This window comes from Pelodiscus sinensis, chromosome 25 (genome assembly GCF_049634645.1).
Source record: "Pelodiscus sinensis isolate JC-2024 chromosome 25, ASM4963464v1, whole genome shotgun sequence".
Taxonomy (NCBI): domain Eukaryota; kingdom Metazoa; phylum Chordata; order Testudines; family Trionychidae; genus Pelodiscus; species Pelodiscus sinensis.
In genome coordinates, this window is record NC_134735.1 from 18208222 (window position 1) to 18227091 (window position 18870).

At 42.6% G+C, this 18870-nt stretch overlaps 1 protein-coding gene and 1 long non-coding RNA gene across 2 annotated transcripts; both read left to right on the forward strand.

Annotated features, from left to right (window-relative positions):
* Positions 1–3839: 3839 nt before the first annotated feature.
* On the forward strand, positions 3840–5276 carry LOC142819894 (uncharacterized). The gene is made up of 3 exons (XR_012897575.1): positions 3840–3961; positions 4223–4345; positions 5129–5276. It is a non-coding gene; the product is annotated as an uncharacterized LOC142819894 (long non-coding RNA).
* Positions 5277–7399: 2123 nt separating this feature from the next.
* LOC142819876 (maestro heat-like repeat-containing protein family member 2B) lies at positions 7400–18737 on the forward strand. Its single transcript, XM_075908522.1, has 7 exons — positions 7400–7563; positions 8023–8158; positions 8328–8423; positions 9273–9377; positions 14533–14656; positions 16068–16177; positions 18576–18737. The coding sequence occupies exons 1-7, from the start codon at positions 7541–7543 to the stop codon at positions 18735–18737; spliced, it is 756 nt and encodes a 251-aa protein (XP_075764637.1). The 5' UTR covers positions 7400–7540.
* The last annotated feature ends 133 nt before the right edge of the window (positions 18738–18870 follow it).

The window sequence follows — 18870 nt, forward strand, 5'->3', positions numbered from 1 at the left end:
TGTGATGTTTCAATTAATTCTGGCCCCCTCCTCCATGGGAACTGCTTGGGTGTCATCTATCGGAATAGACATGAGCAAGCCCTCGAAAAAGAAACAAACCAGTTACCTACCTTTTTGTAACTGCTGTTCGAGATGTGTGGTCATGTCCTTTCCAAATCCCACCCCTCCCCACTGTCAGAGTAGGCTGGCCTGAAGGAACTGGATGGACGGTAGGTCAGCAGGGACCTATACATGTCTCCATGAAGGCTCTCTTGTGAGGTTTCCAGTATAACCTGGCTGCTGTTCAAAATTTGGATCTCCTGCTGACTTCAATGGGAGTTGAGGGTATGACTTTGGAAACTGACAGAGGTTGCGGGGTGCATAGAATTGCCAGGATCCTCTAGAGCTGATCTCTACATTTCAGTTCATCAAAGAGTATCATGTAAAGCCTCTGCTGGCCACACTGATCATCATAATCATTGCAAAATGTCTGGATGGATAATATATAAGGCCTTCTGGACAGGCCTTACAAGCTGCGTGTCTGCATGGCCACGCACAACAAATTTTAAGCCCACACACCTCGCCTGCAGAGCCACGCAGCAGCACTCTCCTCTCACTGTCCTGCTGGATCGGAAGGTGAGTGGTGACAGGCAGTTTAGCAGGGCCGCATGATGGCAAGCAGGCTGCCCTGCCCCTGTTTGCTCCGGCTGGAGCCAGGGCATGGTGAGGCTTTCGCTGCTCCAGTTCCAGCTGGAGTGGACAGGCCACCACGGCCCCGTTGGTGGGGCCAGGTGGCCAGGGGTAGCTGCTTGGACGGCCGGGGCTCGAGCCGCGTGGCCAGTGGTGGCTGCCAGCAGCGGCTGTTTGGGTGGCTTTGGCCGCCCTCCTAACTTTCCAGTAATAAGCTGAGGCAGGACCAATCACCTTCATCACAAACAAGTAACATCACAAATACCTCAGTCCTCTGCTATCCCTTCAGTGGAGTTTGGATACTGCAGTGGGATCTGGCAAGCATCTTGGGTTTAATTTCCTCATGTTGCGACGTATGGGCTCTGCTGAGCTACTCAAGCTTGGCTCCTGAATTGGCTTGTACTGGATACTTTGGGCACAGAAACCCAGTTTCGTCAGTTCTGTTGGGCCCTGAGGGATTGGCTTCTCTTGGTAGGGATCAAGAGTCCCTCAGGCTCTGTTCCTTCTTTCTGGTTTGATGGCTTTACAGGTCAAATTGAAGACATAAATTACGGTAACCAGCTGCCACTCACTCCTAAGACCAAAGTGAAGTGCCTTTCAGAATAGACTATGACTGATGTCCTCACTATATTACATGCTTTGTATGAGCAACACAATAACCAATGAATACATTTAAATATCATCACTGGGCATCCAACTTAATTCATGATTGACCCAAATAAGGCAATTCATGTGTAGCAGAGCTATTTTTTATGATTTTCTGAAAATACGTGCAGCTATCACCATGTCTCTTAGTTGCACTTGCTTCACATTTTAAAGAGTCTTCACAACTACAGCTCTCTGAAAAAACCTGAATTTTTAAAATGTCAACTGCTTTGGGGGTTTTAAGAGGTTTTTTTAAATTGTACAAATGTGCTTTTTCAAGTAGGTTAGAATGCACACTATTTTAAGTATCACCATAATGTTTTGCAAACTTTAAAAAGAACAGACATTTCTTTTCTGCACACTTTTTAAAAAGTTATGATTTGAGAGAATATGATGGTAGTCTGAAGAAAGAAAAAGACTGCATATATATATACAGTATATATATGTATGTTAATAACTGGTAGGTGCCACAGCAGCGCACAAGACAAATCTCATTCCGTTCATGGATCGGAAATCTCAGGGTGTGTCTAGACTACAGGGTTTTTTCGAAAAAAGTGGCCTTTTTTTTGAAAAACTTCCTCTGCATATAGACGGCCACTGCATTCTTTTGAAATTAAATTGAAAGAATGCAGCCATTTTTTCGACCGCGGTAAACCTCATTTTAAAAGGAATAAAGCCTTTTTTTGAAAAGAGGTGTTATTGAATGCAAATGGGGCTTTTTCAAAAAAAGGCTTTATTGAATGCAAATGGAGCTTTTTCGAAAGAGAGCATCCAGATTGCCTGGGTGCTCTCTTTCAAAAAAACGGCTCGCTTTTTTGAAATAAGTGGTTGCAGTCTAGATGTTCTCTTTCGAAAGAGGCTTGCAGTCTAGACGTAGCCTTAGAGGGAATACTACTTCTGGATGTATACTGAAAATTTATGCTTTTGAGGTCTATGAGTTGAGGCTGGTCACCAGAAGGTGAAAAGCAACTTTGTCTGGCTGTATGTAGACTGAGTAATTATTCACAATGGATGTTAATTGACTGAGAAAATTCTAATTAAGTGATTGCAAAGTCTCCAGAGGCGACTCTATCCAAGAAAACCAAACAATAGGGGATACCTGTTTACTAGTGAGATGCTTGAAACTATTTTGGGAGGTCCAGAGGTATCCTGTACCAGTTATCCTTCATCTAGGGAATAAGCTGCCAACTTGCTTGACTTAGGAGGATCACATTTGGTCTGGGTGCTTCAAGCTGGGAGAGCTATCCTTTGTGAGACAGAGGAATGTTTGGTTATCTAAGTTTAACCTTTAGGAAGTGTGTGGTGATTTTACTTTTACGTAATCTTTGTTTACATTAATTCTGCTTGCTGCTTCTCAAATTTCCATTCTTTGTGAATGAAACTCTACTTATTTTCACTGTATATGCACCTAAGAGCGGTGTGTTAAATGGATCAGTGATGCTGAGGTGAAAATAGTAAGGTGGTAAGTAGTAAACCTGTGAATTCTGGGAGTGTCCAGTGGAACAGGGGCTGGACCTTCTGGGAATATGTAGAGGGTGTGATGATTGAAGCATGCCTATTGCTTATCTGCAGGACAGCAAAGCTGGGTCCGGGTGAGAAGGGTGTGCTTGCATTTCCTGTGTCTGGCAGAGTCAGGAGCTGACACCTGGCAGGCATAGAGAATGCTTCCTCATGCCAAGGGCAGGTGGTAGTGAGATACCTCACAACCCTGCATACCCGCAGAAAGTGTTATGAAGAGTCTGTAGCACTTCAGAGAAGGTGCTTGGCTCTTTGTTAATGATGGCCCATTGATCAAAGTTCACTAGACCTATCCTCTGTCTGCTATAAAATCAATGGTCAGATCTCATTCTCCAATTTGCTGTGCATCTGAGTTTGGGGACTGAGCAGAATCATAAGGCAAAGGTTAAAGAACAACCGGCAGAGGAAGTCTGGGTTGTCAATGCTCATAGTTCTCAATAGGGAAATAATCTTTCTATGACACCTGAATATTGGAATGGTTACAACAGAGAACAAGGAAGGGAAAAAACTCTCAAGCCCCAACCAAAAATTCTTTCAATAAACCAGCTCTTGTTTTACACACAGTTCCTCAGAACATCTCTGGAGCAGATAAATGACAATGCCTGGAGCAGCCAGCTAAGCTCTGAGTTGAGCCAGCAGATGGCCGGCTATGCCAGCCCCTCCAAAGAGAAGGTTTGTTCTCTGTTAAGGTTTAGTTTCTAGTTAATTGCTCTTGGAATTCTTGTTGGAGGGCTGCATGAGACTTCTCTCTGCTTCATTGGTTTTTTTGTGTATAAAATTTGTGTTTGCTTGTTCCCTGCTCTTCCCCTGCTGGCATTTGCTTGGAGCAGCTATTGGTACTGAATTGTTCCCTAACTGGGTGGCGGAAGATGATGGGATGTGTCTGCAGCAGGGGTGCTTGGTCTTGGCTCGGTTGTTTTTTCCTGTGTCAGTGTGTGTTGCTGGGTTGGTTCTATACTGACAAGCATGTGGTGTTCTTGATATCTCAATGCTGGCCTCTTTCTTTCAGTGTTTCCTCTATAAGGCACTAGGAATTTGCTTGGCAGTTTGTCAGGACCCGGTCCATATTAAATCACAGATTCAGAAGTTTCTGAAGACAACAGATTACATGGAAGCCCCTGATAGACTGGTAAGGACCCTGTCCCTCTCCCTACCTTATCATGTGCCCTCTGAATGTCCCCTGGGCAACTCAGCTCTCAGTTGTCCTGGGACAGATGCCATTTTGCTTCATGTCCTCTTTGTTGCTATTTCACTCACCCTTTGCTCCCCCCTCCCATAGGTCTCAGGCCTAATTGGCACTTTATACTACTTTGGGTGAAAGGAATTGACTTGTGGGGGTCTATTGGGCACCTGGTCAGATTCACTAACCAATATTTTTCTTGAGTAACAGGGAGTCATTTCCATCCTTTCATTCTCTGCCGAGAGCCACTTGGACCTCATCTTGAACACACTTCAGGAGTTTGGGGCAGCAATGGATAAACTTACGATTTCTGGGTTTATTGGTCACCTGAAGGTAAAGGAGCCAGGGGGTTCTCTCAAACTTCCTCTCCCTCTAAACTAGAGACAGTATCTCCTGCCCCGGTAGAGTCTCATTGGTCAGCTAACACTGTCCCCCAATGGATGTGCTCTGTGTGATGCATAAAAATACAAAAAAGTGTCACAACACACTATTACTGAAAAAATGCTTAATTTCCCATTTTCATATGCCATACCAATTAAAATAAATTAATTTAAATATAAATATGTTCCTTACATTTCAATGTGCAGTATATAGAGCAGTGTAAATAGGTCATTGTGTGTATGAAATTTTAGTTTGTAACTTTGCTAATGCTTTTTAGGTAGCCTGCTCTAAAACTAGGCAAATATCGAAATGATCTGATCTGTCCTCCTCGAAAACTTCTGCGTACCTTTGGTTGAGAACCATTTATCCAGAGGATAAAACAGCATATTAGGTCTCTTGGCCACCATTGCCAGATTTGCTGTTTACTCACTGTGCAGATTTAGGCATATCATTTAGCACCTAATTCTGTGCCTATCAGTGTCAATGACAAATCTCCCATTTATGTCACTGGGGTAGGGTCAAAACTTTGGGCTCTCTGTGTCAGAATTATCCAATCAGTATGTTTGAGACACCAATACCTCTGTGCCTCATGCAGTTATGGTTTGGCTTAAATACATTTTTCAAGTACAAGCTATTATCGCTGCCAAAAGCAATTCCTCAGTCAGCAACAGATCAGAATTTCAAGGCAAAATGAATCAGAAGTAATTGTCTCTTGTGACATTTCCAATTGTCCAGGACTACCATCACGGGAAAAGAGCCAAGACCCGCAGCACGCTGATGCTGACATACAGCAAAGTGGCTATGCATGCTCCAAAAGAGCAACTTCTGTCTCGGGTGGAGGCAGACATCACAGAGAACATCCTACACCATTATAGAACCGGTTGCCAAGTAAGAGTTTTTGCATAAGTGTTGGGGATATTACTCTGAAGTTAGATCAGTGCCTCCACTGGACCTGAGTTTTCTAAGAGAGGGCTTATTTTTCTAAAAATCTCCTTTGAACAACCGTTTGTCATGTGCATCAAATCTAAAACCTTCATGGATGGAGTGTGAGCTGTAACAAATATCTTATTTGTTGCTGTTGTTTGTATTTTCTCTAGTTTTTCTGTGTTCTTCTGAAATTCTCTAGGTCACAGTTACATAGTATTTCGGATGCAGTCACACTCAGGCTGTGCAGTATAACACTCTAAGGCTATGTTTACACTGTGAACCTATTTCAGGGTATCAGAAGTATCCCGAAATAGCTATTCTGCATCTTTTGAGTGCGCCCGTTATTTTGAAATCTAACGGGCTCACTATCCCAACATCCCTGTAAACCTTGTTCCATGAGGGTTAAGGGACTTTTTGGAATAGTGCTTCATTTCAAAATTTGTTGCTGTGTAGACATTGCCAAATTTCAAAATAAGCTATTTCGAGGTAAGGGTGACCTGTCGATGCACCTTAATTTCCTTAAGATGTATGAGTATCTAGCTCTACCTCTTGCTACTCAAGGGAGAATAGTGCTAGCTTGTATTTAGTTTATTTGCTATCACTGTTTCTTGGACTATCTACTTCCCTTTCCCCATATCTGTCTTCCTATTTGTCTGCCTGCTCATTATTTCTGCTCCTTAGATATATGGCTGTCCACTTGCCAGCCCTGATTCTGGTCTCAATGCATAGTTCTAATCTCTCCACATCACTTTGCCATTCCATTCTACTCTGTCTAAGGCTATGTCTAGGCTGCAGTACTTTTCCGGGATCCCAGAGGGATCCCAGAAAAGCAATACCGCATCCACTTTTTGGAAAAGTGGATGCGTTCTTTCACCATCCCTGTAAACCTTGATTTATGAGGAAGGAAGGGATGGCTTGAAAGAGCAGGTTTTTCCAAATTTCGAAAAAGCCTTTTTTGAAAGAAAAGCAGAGACAGATTCATACTTTGCGTATCTTTTTCAGACTTTGCAGTCTAGACTTAGCCTAACTGAGACTCTCATTGTCAAAAAAAGTTGATCACAAATGAATCAAGTTGACATTTTCCAGTAGTTCACAAATACAAATATTAAGAACTATGGCCCCTGATATTGTCCACTGCAACACACCCAGACTGGGCACATTTCCTGCTTTTTTGGAAGAGTCAGTAATAGTGATATCTCTCTACTTCATATTCATTAACCAGGATATTTGTAGAATGTGCATAATGTGGCACAATAGAAATTGCTAGTAGCGGTTTTACATTTTGTTTTTCAGGTGTTGGGGATCAATGTTGCGAACAAGTTAAATTCTAAATAATCTGCCCTCGTATCTTGTGCATTTACTATGCACAAGTTTCTTGTTTAAATTGCATAAAATTTGTTTTCCCTCCCACATCAAGCAGGAGTCATGACTACTCTGTGTAAATGGACCTGGGTTTACTTGATCAACCTGGGCCTTTTCTTTTTCTGAGATGGGTGTAGAGCTGGGGTTCTCTGTCTTCTGGGGTCTGCAGACACTTCTCCTGAGACTAGATCTAATTTCTACTCTTCTGGAATCTGATTCTCTCAGTTTCTCACCCACATCCTCTTCTTTTTCCTGGAAATATAGGACATGGACCTGAAATCAACCCTCATCCAGAATGCAACAGAGATTAGCTGTGCAGTTTTGAAGACTGGAGACTCCCAGGCATTTGAATTCTCTTACAAACTGGAGCTCCTTGATTACATGATGGTGAGTGATTAGGAACTTTGAAGCCTGAGCTACAAGGGATTTTGTTATTATGTAATGAGACTGATTGTCCGGGTAGATGTTATTCTTTCCATTGGCTGTAGCTATACTACTGCAGTGTCATGATTTACCTGCCTGGCACCTAGAATGCTGGGTCCACTGTGCTTGGCCGGGATGCTGGCATATTGTGGGCTGTAACTGGAAGGAATGGATAGTGTCTGATGAGTTGCCAGGATACAGCTTGATGACCTGTGTATAGCAGATGTCTCTACGGTCCATTTCTGAGGCAGAGAGCCACTGAAACAGCGTCTGTTTCTTACAGGTCTGGCATAAAGCCCTGTTTCAGAAGGTGAGGGGGAGGCTTCTCTGCCTTTCAAACCCACTTCCTATTTTTATGTCTCTGTTCATGCATTTCAGGACTTCATTAAAAAGGAACCATTGGATTCCCTGGTGTCTCCAGTTCGTTACGAGGCAATGTTTGCGATTGGACAGCTGTGGTATGATATTCTATGCCATATTTCTTGGCACTGTGATGTCTTCTCATTTGTTAATTCATGAGTGTCAGGTTGGGAGCAGGCTGATGCTCACATGGTGTTTTTGTTTTGAGGGTTTGAATGCGTCATGTCTGTTTGGAGATTTGTGCTTGAAAGGCACAAGAGTGGAGGTTGTGGGGCATGCCATACTACGGAGAAGAGTTCAGGTGGGGATGGAGGTGTCTGGCTAGCTGGCAGGGGGAAGGAAGCTGGTGGATTCCTCTAAAAAGGGAATTGAAGTTTTAGCTTTACTTCTAGATGAGCAAATAATTAACAGAGGTACAAAGAGGTGCACAGCTGCAAAGTGAAGGGCTGTTTGCATTTGGGGTTCTAGATTGGGATAATCTTTATTCATTTAACCCATTTTTTACTTGGCTATGGTATTGAATCTAACACGTGACTTCTCTTTCTGCCTTCTGACAGCAAACTCAAACCATCTCTGACCCTGGAGGAAAACCGTGAGATCCTTGATCTGTGTTTTAAAAGTGTATTTCCCCTTCCTCCCTTGGAGAAGATGAAAGAGGAAGGCAAGAAACTAGAGGATACTCTGCACATAGAGGTATATGACACCAATTCCCCTCTGGCAGACTCCACTGAGATCTCTGCCCAGCAAGCACTGGGTGATAGCAGCCACACATGGCCTCCCTGCAAAGTCATGGCTAACTTCACCTCCACCTCCTGCAGAAATTATCTGGTGTTGAGCCTCACTCCTTCTCTTCTGGTTTCAGTTGATGTATGAGTGCTCCTTAGAAGCCCTTAGTGAGCTAATGAAGATCCTGCTTGAGGAAGAACCAACCCCAGACTGGTTCCAGGAAATGTTTCATGTGAGTAGCCCATAGGACCAGGGTGATAATTGTTTCTTGTGTTATAGCAGGGATGATGCTCAAGCTTCTGTTGTGGAGGAATTTTCCGCAGCGGGTGAATTTTAGGGAGAAAGCATCAGTTTTTTCCTGAAGTAAGTGGGAATGTGTCCCATTGAAATCCATGGGAGCTGTTCCATTTTATGCCAGTGGTGGACTGAGATCTAGTTTTTCCAGTATAGTTAACACTACATGGACAGGAAAGAAAATCATCAGTGCAGTAACCAAATTCAAGAGGACCAGTGAGAACTGATCACCTCTTGTAAAAGGAATGAATTAGTATTGAGTTAAGCTCTGTGTATGGAAACTCATTCACCAAAGACTTCCTGCTCTTCAGACATAAACAGAATAGTTTGAAGAGCGGAGGGGAGGGGAGTTAGGTGCAACGTTGGTATGAAAATAAAGTTATAAAAGGAGCTGGGCTGGGGAGACTTCTCTGCTCCTCTCTGTCATTTGCCACTCAGCATGGGAGAAGCTGTCCAGGAAAGAGAACACAGCACCGGACCCCAAACTGCATGCAATGTGCTAGACAGCTGCCATCAGACAGTCTACAGAAGCCCTCACATACACAGAGCCAGACTCATCTCTCATGTAACTCCTTTGGCTTTGATGGAGTTACGTACACCAGAGGTGAATCTGGTCCCTGGGACTTGTATATACAAGGGTCTCTTTTTGGAGACATATAAATCTTTTGCTATATGGAAGTTAAATGCTTTGGAGAGGGATTTTAGTGACAATCAAACCTATTTAAAAGAAACGTTTGGGAGGGATTTTCTGGTACTAACTTTGTCCATTCTCCTGCTTTGCCAACAGCTACTAGAGACCTGGCTCAGTTCAGAGAAGGAGTGGGAGAGAGGAAGGGCCTTGCAGGCCAGTGTCTGGCTGCTAACTGCCTATCAGGAGATAGTTAATAGCACAGTGAGTATAGTTCTACTCTTCCTTGAGCTGACTTCCCCACTTAAATCAAATCTGACATTCAATGTGAATGCATGAGAAATTCTACTAGGCCTGCAGCTGGGGCCTCAAAGTGACTAAGATCCCTCTGCTTCCATAAGAGAAAGGTTTCCATAAGAGTGCTGTGACAGCACTCAGGCCAGACTGTAAGAAACAGGGCAGGCAGTTCCCCAGACGAGTGATTTTATAATTAGATTCACCAAACCAGTAAGAAAAGAGCTTCTACTCTGGTTAACAAAATACCAAACAATAGTACCCTTTAGGCATTCCAGACCTTGGTTCCCATCTAGACAACTAAGTCTAATATAATCACCAATCACAAAGGACTAGACACTTATCCTTAGGTTAATATGAATCACAGGTCTTCCCTAAATATCAGCCAATCCTTAATAACCGAATATCAGATTTGTTGTTAAAAGGAAAAAGAAGAGAGTTACAAATGGTTAAGTGATAGATATTTGTTAAAATGACTTTCACTTTTCATAGTTCAGGATCACAACCATGGTGGAATAAACGGCTGGCTTGTAAAAGTCTCTCTGGAATCATGCTAACCGGTCAACATCCAGAGTCAGTTTAGATGCAAAGGCTGTTAGTTTTTCCATGCATTTCCCAGACTATTCCAAATAATTATTTGGAAGATCTATGTCCTATGGCTTACACGTCCCCTGTTCAAAGTTTAAGCAGACTGGAGAGAGAAGATCAGTCCCATAACTTGTCTTTTATAGTTATTCTAGCCGGTTGGCAAGCCTCCTCACAGAAATTGTCGAAGCAGGATCTCTCCCTGAGAAAGAATAGGTCATGCAGATCTCCTGTCGTGCTTTGTTTTGAAGTTAATTTTCTATTTCCTATGCATACACTGGTAAATGGGTGATAGTCATTCACATAAGGTAATTAGCCGATCGTGGTCTTCCATTACAACACAGATAGTTAAGCTGAAGGCAATGTAAAAAATATTTTCTTGTACTGTCTTATATCTTTGATCTTAAGGTTAACTGAAGACAGTTGCATATCATTAAGGCAATTAAGACATGAAAAGGAATTGGAATCTACAAGCTAATTTGGTTATGTTAAACTTCTAGCAAGATATAAATACAGACAATAATACATAACATCTACCTTTCATATCTATTACCAAAATGCATGATGTTGGTGATCGCTAGTCTAGAACTTTTCTTTGGGTTCGTCTAGACTACAGGGTTTTGTCGACAGAAGTTTTGTCGACAGTATCTGTCGACAAAACTTCTGTCGACAAAGAGGGTCTGGACACATTCAGTTCTGTTGACAAAGCAAGCTGCTTTGTCAACAAAACCCTGTAGTCTAGACACAACCCTACATGCAATAACACCTTCTGTCGACAGAAATCTGTCGACAGAAGGTGTTATGCCTCGTAAAATGAGGTTTACCAGCGTCGACAAAACTGCTGAGTTCTGTCGACGTTATGTCGACAGAACTCAGCGGTAGTGTAGATGCAGGTATAGTTGTGTCGACAAAAGTCCACTTTTGTCGACAAAACTCAGTAGTCTAGACACACCCTTTGAAATAACATATAAGTGACTTGTCTTGATACAATTGCAGTGCCGCTTGTTAAGTTATTGTGGGTCACACATAGGTTGGCTGTGTCAGTGTCATAGATGCATTCTTATACTCTCAGGCTGTTAAAGTTGAATTTCTATTTCTATTTAATCAGATAAGAACATAAAACATGAATGGCCATTCTGGATCCCCCAGACAAATGGTTCATGTATCCTGTCTTCTGACAGTGGTGGGTGTTATATGCATCAGAGGGAACAAACAGAACAAGGCAATTGTTGAGTGATCTCTCCCCTGTTGTCCAGTCCCAGCCCCAGGCAGTCAGAGATATAGGGACACCCATATCATGCATCTCTGATCATCTTATATGGCTCTATCATACCCCCCTGTAAGCATCTCTTTTCTAAGATGAATGGTCCCAGTCCTTTTAACTTCTCCTTGTATGAGTTGTCCCATATCCCATATCATTTTTGTTGCTTTTCTCTGAACTTTTTCCAATTATATCCTAACTTTATTTAAGTTGGAGGACTACAATTGCTTGCAGTATTCAAGGTGTGGGTGTACCATGGATTTGAAACAGTGGCATGATAAGAACATAAGAACATAAGAACATAAGAACGGCCGTACTGGGTCAGACCAAAGGTCCATCTAACCCAGTATCCTGTCTACCGACAGTGGCCAGCACCAGGTGCCCCAGAGAGGCTGGACCAAAGACAATGATCAAGCGATTTGTCTCCTGCCATCCCTCTCCAGCCTCTGACAAACAGAGGCCAAGGACACCATTTTATCCCCTGGCTAATAGCCTTTCATGCACCTAGCCTCCATGAAATTATCTAGCTTCTCTTTAAACTCTATTATAGTCCTAGCCTTCACAGCCTGATCTGGCAAGGAGTTCCACAGGTTGACTACACGCTGTGTGAAGAAGAACTTTCTTTTATTAGTTTTAAACCTGCTCCCCATTAATTTCATTTGGTGTCCTCTAGTTCTTCTATTTAGGGAACTAATAAATAACTTTTCTTTATCAGCCCTCTCCACACCACTCATGATTTTATAGACCTCTATCATATCCCCCCCCAGTCTCCTCTTTTCTAAACTGAAAAGTCCCAGTCGCTTTAACCTCTCCTCATATGGGACCCGTTCCAAACCCCTAATCAGTTTAGTTGCCCTTTTCTGAACCCTTTCAAAGGCCAAAATATCTTTTTTGAGGTGAAGAGACCACATCTGTACACAGTATTCAAGATGTGGGCGTACCATAGTTTTATACAGGGGTAGTAAGATATTCTGGGTCCTATTTTCTATCCCTTTCTTAATAATTCCCAGCATCCTATTTGCCTTTTTGACCGCCGCTGCACACTGCGTGGAAGTTTTCAGAGAACTGTCCACGATAACTCCAAGATCCCTTTCCTGATTTGTCGTAGCCAAATTAGCCCCCATCATACTGTACGTATAGTTGGGGTTATTTTTCCCGATGTGCATTACTTTACATTTATCCACATTAAATTTCATTTGCCATTTTGTTGCCCAATCACTCAGTTTGGTGAGATCTTTTTGGAGTCCCTCACAGTCTGCTTCTGTCTTGACTATCCTAAACAGTTTTGTATCATCTGCAAACTTTACTACCTCACTGCTTACCCCTTTCTCCAGAGCATTTATGAATAAGTTGAAAAGGATTGGTCCCAGGACTGACCCTTGGGGTACACCACTAGTTACCCCTCTCCAATCTGAAAATTTACCATTTATTCCTACCCTTTGTTTCCTGTCTTTTAACCAGTTTTCAATCCAAGAAAGGACCTTCCCTCTTATCCCATGGCCATGTAATTTACACAAGAGCCTTTGGTGAGGGACCTTGTCAAAGGCTTTCTGAAAATCCAAGTATACTATAACTACTGGATCCCCCTTGTCTGCATGTTTGTTAACCCCTTCAAAGAACTCTAACAGATTAGTAAGACAGGATTTCCTTTTACAGAAACCATGTTGACTTTTGTCCAATAAATTATGCTCTTCTACATGCTTCACAATTTTATTCTTTACTATTGTTTCAACTAATTTGCCCGGTACTGAAGTTAGACTTACCGGTCTGTAATTGTCAGGATCGCCTCTAGAGCCCTTTTTAAATATTGGTGTCACGTTAGCTACCTTCCAGTCATTAGGTACGGAAGCCGATTTAAAGGATAGGTTACAAACTACAGATAATAGTTCACCAATTTCCCATTTGAGTTCTTTTAGAACCCTTGGATGAATGCCATCCGGTCCCGGAGATTTGTTAACATTAAGTTTTTCTATTTGTTCCAAAACCTCCTCTAATGACACTTCAATCCGGGACAGTTCCTCAGATTCATCACCCACAATGGACGGTGCAGATTCAGGAATCTCCCCAACGTCCTCAGCCGTGAAGACTGAAGTAAAGAAATCATTTAGTTTCTCCGCAATGGCTTTATAGTCCTTGATTGCTCCTTTTATAGCTCAATCATCTAAGGGACCCTCAGGTTTTTTAGCAGGCTTCCTGCTTCTAATGTACTTAAAAAACATTTTGTTATTTCTTTTTGAGTTTTTGGCTAGCTGTTCCTCAAAATCTTTTTTTGCTTTTCTTATTACATTTTTACACTTGATTTGACAGTGTTTATGTTCCTTTCTATTTATCTCACTAGGATTGGACTTCCACTTCTGAAAAGATACCTTTTTGTCCCTCACTGCTTCTTTTACATGGTGGTTAAGCCACGGTGACTCTTTTTTAGGTCTCTTGCTATGTTTTTTAATTTGGGGTATACATTTAAGTTGGGCCCCTGTTATGGTGTCTTTAAAAAGTTTCCATGCAGCTTTCAGGGACTTTGCTCTAGTCACTGTGCCTTTTAATTTCTGTTTGTTTAACCTCCTCATTTTTGGTGTAATTCCCCTTTTTGAAATTAAATGCCAGGGTGCTGGACTGCTGAGGTGTTCTTCCCACCACAGGAATGTTGAATGTTATTATATTATGGTCACTATTCCCAAGCGGTCCGGTAACGGTTATATCCTGGCCCTGATCCTGCACTCCACTCAGGACTAAATCAAGAATTGCCTCTCCCCTTGTGGGTTCCTGCACCAGCTGCTCCAAGAAGCAGTCATTTAAGCCATTGAGAAATTTTATCTCCGCTTCTCTTCCTGAGGTGACATGTATCCAGTCAATATGGGGCTAATTAAAGTCCCCCATTATTATAGAGTTCTTTATTTTGGTAGCCTCTCTAATCTCCCTCAGCATTTCAATGTCAGTATCGCTGTCCTGGTCAGGTGGTCGGTAATATATCCCTATTGCTAATTTATTATTATTTATCATATTATTATTCATCCGTTTTCCTAGTGGTTCCTAACATACCATTAGCATTTTTAACTGCAGCTGCGTGTTGAACAGATGTTTTTAGAGGACTATCCACAATGACTCTGAGATTTTTCTTGAGTGCTACAGCTAATTTAGACCCCATCAATTTGCATGTACAACAAGGATTATGTTTTCCAATGTGCCGTACCCAGGTACAGTAATGGAGTTCACAATAAGGAAGGCAAATAATGTCCAGTATAGCCGGAGAACTTTCATTCTTCATTCTTTTTTAATTAGCCTCAGGAAACTTTTGATCACTTTGGATATCTGATTGGGCTATTAGCACCATATACCTGTGCTTCAATTACCTCATCGCGTCAGTGGGTGGTTGACTGTATCAACTGTATTCTCAATATACAAGGTGAGGAGACCATGAGCAGGTGTAAGTAACTCTTCACTTTCTTTCATTGTTGTAATGACCATTTTTTCCATCTGTAATTCTTTCTGTCTTGTTAGCGACACTTATATAACAGAATGATTGGGGCCTTGTAAGTACATTGCTGGAAGAGAACTGCACAAATAATAAATAATCTGCAAATATTAGAGGGTGGGCAAAATATAGCACACAGGCCAGATCTGCCCTTCTCCCCAGAATTTCTGTCTGGAGCGCTCAGCTGATTAGCAAGCATGCCAGCAGCATGTGTTCAGCTGCCCCTCTCCGACCTTGCTCCATCCTATCTGCTGCTAGTGGTGTGTGGAGGGGAGGTGAGCAGGGAGGCGTGCAGAAGTCAGGGTGACCCCTTTGCCCCTGTCATCATCTCTGCAGAGCAGAGTTTGGGGAGAGGGACACATACAATAGTGCTGCTCCAGTCTGAAGTATGGTGAGTAACGGAGTGCCTATCTAAAGAGGCAGTGCACTGCTTCTAAGATTTCTCTGGCAGCCAGCATGTCCCTCTCTCTCTCTCTCTCTCTCTCTCTCTCTCTCACACACACACACACACACATTGTCTCACACACACTCTCTCCCCTGCCATATGCCCATATGTCCCCCCCTCTGCAGAGTGGGGTGGGGAGAGGGAGATGACAGAGCAGGACAGCTTTCCCTTAAAGAGACAGTTCATGATTTAGAAGTGAGCGAAGAGCCTGGGTTTCCTACCTAAGCTTTTGGTCAGCCCCATCTCTTTTACAATGAGAGTTCAGTAGAGGGATTCTCCTCCAAATCAGAACCTCAGAACAATCTACATGAGTTGTGCTTGACTAAGAGATTAGATTTAAATACTGAGAGCAGAGTGGCTACTGAAACCAGATATACAGAGAAAGATGCTCCACACAGAATACAGTGCCTGTTTAATCCTGTATGAATCGCAATGAATCACATGCCATTACTGTTAACTTTCAGACATAGGGGCTACGTCTAGACTACATCCCTTTTTCGGAGGGATAAGGGATCTTTCGGGAAAGGCTTAATTTTCCACAAGATCAGCATCTAGACTGGCGCTTTTCTCCAGCAAAGCTCCGTGCCGAAAAAAGCTGCAGCCATTTTTATGCTAATGAAGTGGGGGAGATTTAAATCCCCACTTCATTAGCAATTGCGATACGTCTAATTTACATCCCTTTTCCGAAAAAGGGATATAGTCCACACATAGCCTGATGGTAAAATTCTAACTCCATTAAAGTCAACAAGAATTTCGTCATTGGCTTTAGTGGGGCCAAAATTTCACACACAGCTGGTAATAACATACCCCCATAGATCCGCCTGTATGATTATCTATGGATCAGAGGTTCAGTTTTATTACATGTTCCCATACTTTTTCTCCTTTTCTCTATCCTAGGTCAGTGCAGAAACCTGGGGTCAGCAGAGGAGGAGCTGAGATGTCTCCGTGAGGCACTAACAACTCCAGACCCTGAGGCTCTGTTTCAAGCATCTTGCAAAATGGCTAAGGTAACAGACACTAGGGGTGTGTCTAGACTACAGGGTTTTGTCGACAAAAGTGGACTTTTGTCGACAAAACTATACCTGCGTCCACACTGCCGCTGAGTTCTGTCAACATAACGTCGACAGAACTCAGCAGTTTTGTTGACGCTGGTAAACCTCATTTTACGAGGCATAACACCTTCTGTCGACAGAGTTCTGTCGACAGATGGTGTTATTGCCTGTAGGGTTGCGTCTAGACTACACTGCCATGTCGACAAAGCAGCTTGCTTTGTCGACAGAACTCAATGTAGTCTAGACGCTCTTTGTGGACAGAAGCCTGTAGTCTAGACGTACCCTAAGTGACTGTTCTAGTGGCTGTGCACCATTCATTTTCCCTTGTCCAGAGGACTGGAAAAGGGCAAATATAGTGCCCATCTATAAAAAGGGAAATAAGAACAACCCAGGAAACTACAGACCAGTTAGTTTAACTTCTGTGCCTGGGAAGATAATGGAGCAAGTAATTAAAGAAATCGTCTGTAAACACTTGGAAAGCGGCAAGGTGCTAGGGAACAGCCAGCCTGGATTTGTAAAGAACAAATCATGTCAAACCAATCTGATAGTTTTCTTTGATAGGATAACGAGTCTTGTGGATAAGGGAGAAGTGGTGGATATAGTATACCTAGACTTTAGTAAGGCATTTGATACAGTCTCGCATGATATTCTTATCAATAAACTAGGTATTTACAACTTAGATGGGGCTACTAAAAGGTGGGTGCATAACTGGCTGGATAACCATACTCAGAGAGTAGTTATTAATGGGTCACAATCCTGCTGGAAAGGCAAACAAGTGGGGTTCCACAGGGGTCTGTTTTGGGACCGGCTTTGTTCAATATCTTCATCAACAATTTAGATATTGGTATAGAAAGTACGCTTATTAAGTTTGCAGATGATACCAAGCTGGGAGGGGTTGCGACTAATCTGCAGGATAGGGTCATAATTCAAAATGACTTGGAGAAATGGTCTGAGGTAAATATGATGAAGTTTAAGACAAATGCCAAGTTCTCCACTTAGGAAGGAACAATCAGATTCATACATACAGAATGGGAAGCGACTGTCTGGGAAGGAGTACGGCAGAAAGGGATCTAGGGGTTATAGTGGACCACAAGTTGAATATGAGTCAGCAGTGTGATGCCGTTGCAAAGAAAACAAACATGATTCTGGGATGCATTAACAGGGGTGTTGTGAGCAAGACATGAGAAGTCATTCTTCTGCTCTACTCTGCGCTGGTTAGGCCTCAATTGGAGTATTGTGTTCAGTTCTGAGCACCGCATTTCAAGAAAGATGTGGAGAAATTGTAGAGGGTCCAGAGAAGAGCAACGAGAATGATGAAAGGTCTAGAGAACATGACCTATGAGGGAAGGCTGAAGGAATTAGGTTTGTTTAGTTTAGAAAAGAGAAGATCGAGGGGGAACATGATAGCAGTTTTCAGATATCTAAAAGGGTGCCATAAGGAGGAGGGAGAAAACTTGTTCATCTTGGCCTATGGGGATAGAACAAGAAGCAATGGGCTTAAACTGCAGCAAGGGAGATTTAGATTGGACATTAGGAAAAAGTTCCTAATTGTCAGGGTAGTCAAACACTGGAATAAATTGCCCAGGGAGGTTGTGGAATCTCCGTCTCTGGAGATATTTAAGAGTAGGTTAAATAAATGTCTATCAGGGATGGTCTAGACAGTATTTGGTCCTGCCATGAGGGCAGGGGATTGGACTCGATGACCTCTCAAGGTCCCTTCCAGTCCTAGTATTCTATGTTTCCATGATTGTTTTATGCTTTCGTGATGTCTTTCCACACTTGGAGCGAGCTATGGGAGTGAGGCATTCATGTGTAATCAGTAACATGCTTTTCATAGGTATATGCTATGAATGCCATGTAAAAAACAGATTCCAGACAGTTGCATGAACATGCCCATGCATGTGCGTGCGCACATCCATCCATCCATCCATCCATCCAGGGGGAAAATATGTGAGCGGGACATCAAGCTGAGAAACCAGTCTTGGCACCTTGTGTGTTTACCTGAACCTATATTTGTGTGCATGCATCTCTTTGCATATTTTTATATTTTGTGAAAAGATGTCATGTACATCATAGAATATAAACTGGAAATTTACATCCTGTTTGTCCCATACAATGTTGTGCTAACTGTACAACCTAAGATCTAACCTGATATTATTAGTGTAGAATAGAGATGTGGTAGCTAGAAAGATTACAGAGAAAATTTTAATTGCAACTGCCTTGCCAGATATGAGCCCAATTAGCAATTTGCTGATGAATACATTATTTTCCTATACAGCTCTTAGGCCTCCTTTCTTAAAAGTACTGGAGCCGACTATCATTGCAATCTTTCCTGGTTTTGATCTGTCCACAGGTGGTTAGTAAGTACTTTCCCTCTGACCAAGCCACAGATTTTATTGAGGCCATACTGGATGGTATGCTGTCTGCTAGTCCCTCCTGTGCCACAGCAGCCGGTCTGTGGATGAAGATTATCCTGAAGGAGTGTGGAGGTGCCATGCTGGATGAGGTAAAATAGAAGCTGGAGAGGTTTTTCTGGCTAACCTGCAGGCTTTCAGGTCTTTGCCATCATTTGCAGTGAACACAAGTCTTGCTGTTTCTCCCCCTGGGATTGGAAGTTAATTCCATCTGTGTTCCTATCCTGAGTCAGG